Source organism: Silene latifolia, chromosome 8 (genome assembly GCF_048544455.1).
Source record: "Silene latifolia isolate original U9 population chromosome 8, ASM4854445v1, whole genome shotgun sequence".
Taxonomy (NCBI): Eukaryota; Viridiplantae; Streptophyta; class Magnoliopsida; order Caryophyllales; family Caryophyllaceae; genus Silene; species Silene latifolia.
The window spans coordinates 29,531,959-29,538,411 of NC_133533.1; the positions used below are offsets into that span (position 1 = coordinate 29,531,959).

General features: G+C 32.9%; 1 protein-coding gene across 1 annotated transcript; it reads left to right on the forward strand.

Moving 5' to 3' along the window:
- The first annotated feature begins 5,017 nt into the window (after window positions 1-5,017).
- LOC141594943 (F-box protein CPR1-like) lies at window positions 5,018-6,154 on the forward strand. The gene has a single exon (XM_074414923.1). The coding sequence runs from the start codon at window positions 5,018-5,020 to the stop codon at window positions 6,152-6,154; it is 1,137 nt and encodes a 378-aa protein (XP_074271024.1).
- The last annotated feature ends 299 nt before the right edge of the window (window positions 6,155-6,453 follow it).

Genomic DNA, 6,453 nt, shown 5'->3' on the forward strand with positions numbered 1-6,453 from the left:
GATTTTGGGTTGATGCCTAAGTTCCAAGGATGCCTCTTATTTATAATCATGGAATCATCCACCTTATGTTATATTTCGATGTGGAAAAATTCTATTTTTTATATGTAGTATATTTGTCACACCTATATTATTTTTCAATGTGGGACATATAACATACTATGAAATACACCATCTTTAATATGTGCAAATTATATGAAATCTATACATACTCTAATGATAGCATTTCTTACCATGAATCTAATAATATTATATATTTTCATAATTTTTTTTCCGACATTATTTCTTTAGTTTTGTACTCTGTCAGGAGACTACCATTAGTAAAACCTTTAGTTTTTGTATTTTTTTATTTTCTTGCTCATGTTCTTAACTCTTTCCCGGGTAGTTCCCAACGATTTTCACTTTATTTTTTATATCATATCGTAGATAATGATTGAAAATCTTAAGAGCTCTTTAAAACAATATTTATGAGACTCAAATTTTTTTGGGTGGATCATAAGTTTCAAATATGCCTCCTATTTATAATCATAGGATCACATCACCTTGAACTAATCTTTCGATGTGGGACAATTCTACTATTTATATGTAGCATATTCACCGCACCTACGTTATTTTCCAATGTGGGACAAAACATACTAAAAAGTACACAATTTTACGTATTACGAAGTACACCATCTTTAATATATGCAAAGAATATGAAATCTATACTCTAATGATAGCATTTTTTACCACAAAGCTAATTATATTATTTTCATAATTTTTTTAACGATATTTTTTTGCCAAATGAAATGTAAAAGGTTGATATAAAAATTGGAAATATCACTTGAATATAATTTAGGAAATATACATATTATAATAATTAAAAGATTCTCCACTTTATTTTTTACATTAAAAATTATACTTTTTTAAATTGATTTTTGATGATGTAGACGCTCTCAGATCGCTCGAAAAAACTCTCTTTTATATAGATACTAGAGTTAATGCCCGTGCAATGCACGGGCCTAGATGCAGTGTTAAATCATGTACTCCCTCCCATCCAAACCAAATGTTACATTTGACTTTTTGGTACTATTTATGATTGTAGAGAATCTTTGGTATTACTAGTAATGTATAAGAGAAAACATAGTCATGTGAGATCTTGTTTGATTCATCGTCATGAATGCTATAACAATATCAAGTTTTTATAATTTTTAATAATGTGTAACTAAAGATATTCACGTTGCAAAACGCGCCTCGGCAAGCGTAATAAAGTCAAATGTAACATTTGGTTTGGATGGAAGGGAGTATAACGTAGTAACTTAAATAGGTTAGTGAATAATCTTAATTTTGAGGCAAGAGCTAAATTAAACCCTTTAGATGGTTTTTTTTTTTCATTATAGTTGTATTATTGACTTGCCACTTTTCAATAATAGAAGTTCCAAATGTATTTTTATCGTGTGGATAAAACTTGGTTTTCACCCGTGAACTAATTATCTTTTTTATAATATTTAATTCAATTTTAGTATTTTTTTTTTGTTACACACGCAATACAATTCCACTCTTGTATAATAATTCGGAATAAAATATAACTATGCAATAAATTCTGTCGTCGGCCAAACTCTTTTACCCTTGTACGTAAGTGGTAGGATATATTTATGTTAAATAATGTATGTTAAATTAGGACTTCTCTATTTGGCTTTAGGTCATTATGTGTAGAGGAGGGAGTACTTTATTGATTACACTTGTTGCTTATCTTAATAGGAGATACCATCTCGAACTAAGGGTATTGCTTTTTCACATACGCCTTTTACTCTTTCACATACGCCTTTTACTCTTTCACATACGTAGTTTACAATGTTACCCTTCTCATTTCTTTCTTACATTACCCAATCAATTTTTTTTCTCCCTTTCATAATCCCCCTTCACCATTAATTAAATCACCACCATCCATCTCCATTAACCACCACACACCGCCATTAACCACCACCTCGCCGGAAACCCATTACTCCGGCCGACCCCACACCTGCAGGACCTCGGCCAGCCACCCCCTGCGACTGCCGGCACTCCCCTCTGACTACTGTCCCTCCCCGCACTACCCCTCCCCCGCAGTCCACCGGAAACCCATTATTATTATTATTATTATTATTATTATTATTATTATTATTATTATTATTACTTTTCTTGTAAATAGTGTTGTAAATAAATGATGGCATTATCAGTGTTGTATATAAATGTCGTGATACTATCGATTTGCAGTTGCAGTATAATATCAAGTGTTCGTGTGAGAATTTAATTTACAGTTTGAACTTGCTATTAAATCGTTCATAGAGTACTTTGTTTCACTTAAATGACTCATGCTACACTTAATGTCGTCTAAGCGACATAACTCCACTACCCCGCCATTGTTGAAACATGTACTGTCTACCAATATAGGTTCACGGAGAACATTCTTAGCCGTTTGACCGTGTTGTTCCAAAGTATTTACTTCACGCCTTCCGCCATCAACATAATTGAAGAACTTTTAGTGTGATTATAAATCCTAATTTGAAGACAAAATAATTAATAAACAATAAACAAGTTTTTAATAATTGCTAAACAAATTAGTATTACTTCATTAATTGAAGAATTTGAAGAGTTGTAATCCATTGCTCAAGTTTTAGAAGAATTAGGTTTTAATTTTAGGGAAAATGGTATATAAAAAACCTAATTAGTTTAGATTTAAGAAAAGGGTAGATGATGGAAACTTTATGAAAAAAAGTATGTGAAAGAATAAAAGGCGTATGTGAAAGAGCAACACCGCGAACTAATTAGGAAGATATTATTATTCTTATGTTATTACATACCATGTCCCGGTTATTTGTTTACCTTTCATTTTTCTTTTTTTTTTTCCGGGTGTTTCGGATAATTGTTTACCTTTCTATTTTGATAATTCATTATTTGATGAACAATTTGTATCTACACACTCAAAATTACTCCATCTAATAATTGGCCCTCTCCTATTTCCTTATCTTTCTGCCAAAATCAAAGGTAACAAAATGACCGAAACTAAAGGGGTAAAACATAAAATATACTCCTATAAACAATATTTTGTCCTAAATTCACTTTTTAAGTCTACTCCATTATATAAAAAATAACTCATTTATTAATTAGCGATAATGAATATTTTTTTTTATATAAAAGTAGGCCGTCATGGAATAACGAATAATATATTCTCTTTGTCCCATTAATTAATTTATTTATTTTATAAATTGTGGGAAGTATTTTTAAACAAACTCCTCATGCCTCCACTCCTCCCCGACCCATGTAGTCCTTACTGTTATTTCCCAATCCGCTTCCTTCAATGGGCTCCCTCAGATCTGCCTTTCCCTGCTTGTGAGGTTAATCTCCCATGGAATCTCTCTTGCAATATCAAAATAAACTAATTAGAAAAGGTGGAATATTGAACAATGAGCAAGAATATTTTTTGTATACATCAAATCTTAATCTTATTTCTTTGACTAATAATAACATAAAAAATTAAAACCATTAAAGAGGTTGTAAGATGAAAGATACCAAATTACAAATATGAGAGAGGAGGAATGTAAAAGATGTGTTTATATACATTAAGGTTGCATTTAGATTTAATACACTTCTAATTCTAATCAAATTGGGAAGCTAATGTGATAATCGATGGGTGTATATGATTAACAATGTTAGTTTATTTGTCCAAACAAACGACATCAATCAAGAGTCTAACCACAACTCGTATTATCTTAACGCCAAGCATATACTTTCTTCCTTTTATAATGATTTTCCACTTTGCTTCTGCATGGTCTATGATGTGGTGGTTTGACGTTACTCCGCTGACTACATGTAGTGCTACTACCCTCGCGTATAGTACCACTCTCGGCTCTGGCGAATCAACTACTCACCTGCAAAACGAATAAAAGAATTAAGATATTATAGTTGAATAAATGTGTTAACTCTAGATTTATGATTGGGACGGGGGAGTAATAATTATTCTGTTATGAACTTTTAATCATGCAAACATCTAAACATAATGCAAATTTATGAAAATAATAATGTTCTAGCATGAGACTATTAGTTGTACAAAACATAGCACGATAGATAAACTGTGAGGTGATTATGAATGCATGAAGAAACCGTCTATCCATATATATAAGGAGTAATTAGGTTTTGTATGATATACTACTACTATTATAATTGAGAGGATTAGTGGGTATTAAATTACATCAATCCAAGAAGATAAGAATCATACCTGGAAATCTCCATGTTTTTAGCTATCACTATCAATAAACCATAAAACATCTTATTTTTATTGTAACTTTTATCTTTTATTTCTTTTACTCTTTATTTTATATTCAAATTTGAAATGATTATATGTTTGACTCTGATACAAATACCACCAAACCTGATTTTTGGTCGAGTATTATTTTCTATTATTGTAATAGTTTATAATTTATTTAGGCATATTATCTATATATATATATATGTCTGTGCGTTTTTGCACGGGTTTTAAGCAGTTGTTGATCTATCGTAAAATCAGGTTCATCTATCGTTTGATTTACCTTTATATTTAATTCATGGGAAAAACAAACTCCCCTGAGACCACCAAACATGTTTTTATCATTTCATATGAATTGTATATGAGAGTTGGATTCCAATAAGTTGTAACTTAACACGAGATTCAACTCCTACATGAACCAAACGAGACCTTACTTAAGCTATAAAAATCACACAATCAATCAGAACTTTATACTCCGCAATATCTCGCACCAAAAAAAAAAAAAAAAATACTCCGCAATATCAATATCAATGTGGACTAAGGGAATAAAAGTACAAGTATAATTTTCAATAATCTTCTTAAGAAATAGCCATGATTTCCTAACATACTATTTTCATGGTTCTATTAGGAATTTAATTCCTACCCAAATTCTTACATTATATGGGTATATATACTATTTTTGCACGAGTATAAAACTAAACTAGTATAGCTCGAAAATCGAAATTCCAAACTTTTTAACGATTAAGCGGATTATCAATGACGACCCTCGAGGGCCTAACCTTGGACATTATCCTCATGGAAATCCTTCCGAGGTTAGCCCCCAAAACCCTAATCCGCTTCAAATCCGTCAGCAAATTCTGGAATTCCGTAATTTCATCCCGGGATTTCGTCCGAGTTTATCAAGCAGACAAACGCCTCATCCTCGCTGGAGACGGTCGCATTAACAGCTACCACCTTGACCCATACGCAACAACCACCACAACAACCTTCGTTTACATCAAAAAGATGTCCGTCATCGGGACATCCAATGGCTTGCTATGTATTTGCCTAATTAGGGCCAATTTCAGCGAGTACTGTATTCTCAACCCGACAACCCGAATTTGCCGATGTATCCGTAGTACCTTTGATAAAGAACTTGGGGTTAGACACAGTCATGGGTTCGGGTTTGATCATGAAAACCTCGATTATGTAATAGTTGTTGTATCCGAGTATCACAACAATTCGGCCGTTTACACCCGAAGAACTAGTGTGTACAGGTTGAATACAAACTCCTGGAGTGTAGTTGATGAAGTAACGTTTCCTGCAGATAATATGAACGCACTTAGGAAGTATGGTGTCCTCATTGGTAACAATTTGTTGCATTGGATGTTTTGGATGCCCTCATTGCATCAATATAGGATCGGTTGTTTCGACATTTGTAAGAATAAGTGGACAGACGATATTTTATTGCCTCGGTTCTATTACGACCCAACCTGCAACAAGGAAACCTACCTAGTTGATTTTGGGGTTGTTGATGATTGTTTGTCTTCGACATTCAAGGATGGAATTGAGAATCGATACGATATGTGGGTAATGAAGGAATATGGGGTACAAGAGTCATGGGTCATGTTGTGGAGCATTCCTGATTCAAGTTGTTTTGATGGGAAAGTTATTACACTTGTTGCTTGTTGTCGGAGCTCAGAGATGGTTTTACTTCAAGAGCGTTATACTAGTAAATTGTTCTGGTACAATAAGGTTGATGGCGGAATTAGCAAGGCTAAAGTTGATGGAGCTCCGAATTCCTGGAATCTTCAGGCTTATATGTGTAGCAGGAGCCTTGTTCACCTTCCTGGTGGACAACTGTTTGAGCATTCTAAGGCTGTTCGCAAAAGCTGGACCTGTCATTTGGCATGATTATTTGGTTGGTTCCAAATTATTCTTTCACGAATATATAACTTGTTGCTTAATTTATTATCTTGCATTCCAAATCTTGCTTAATTAATTTTATACATACCGTCTCAAAGCTTGGTTGCAAAGTACTCCGTAATTACTATGCCATATAAAAAATGGATGCAGTTGCGCTTGTAGTTATAATTTGAAAATGAAGTAAATTAAAAATGTTCCATGGTCTGTGCTTGATTTTTGAAACCAAAGTCATGAGGCATCAGCAAGTTCTTGAGTTATTCTTCATCCTTACCTTTATCAACATCAGG

Coding starts and splice junctions, on each gene's coding strand:
- LOC141594943 (XM_074414923.1), top strand. CDS start 5,018: ATGACGACCCTCGAGGGCCTAACCTTGGACATTATCCTCATGGAAATC.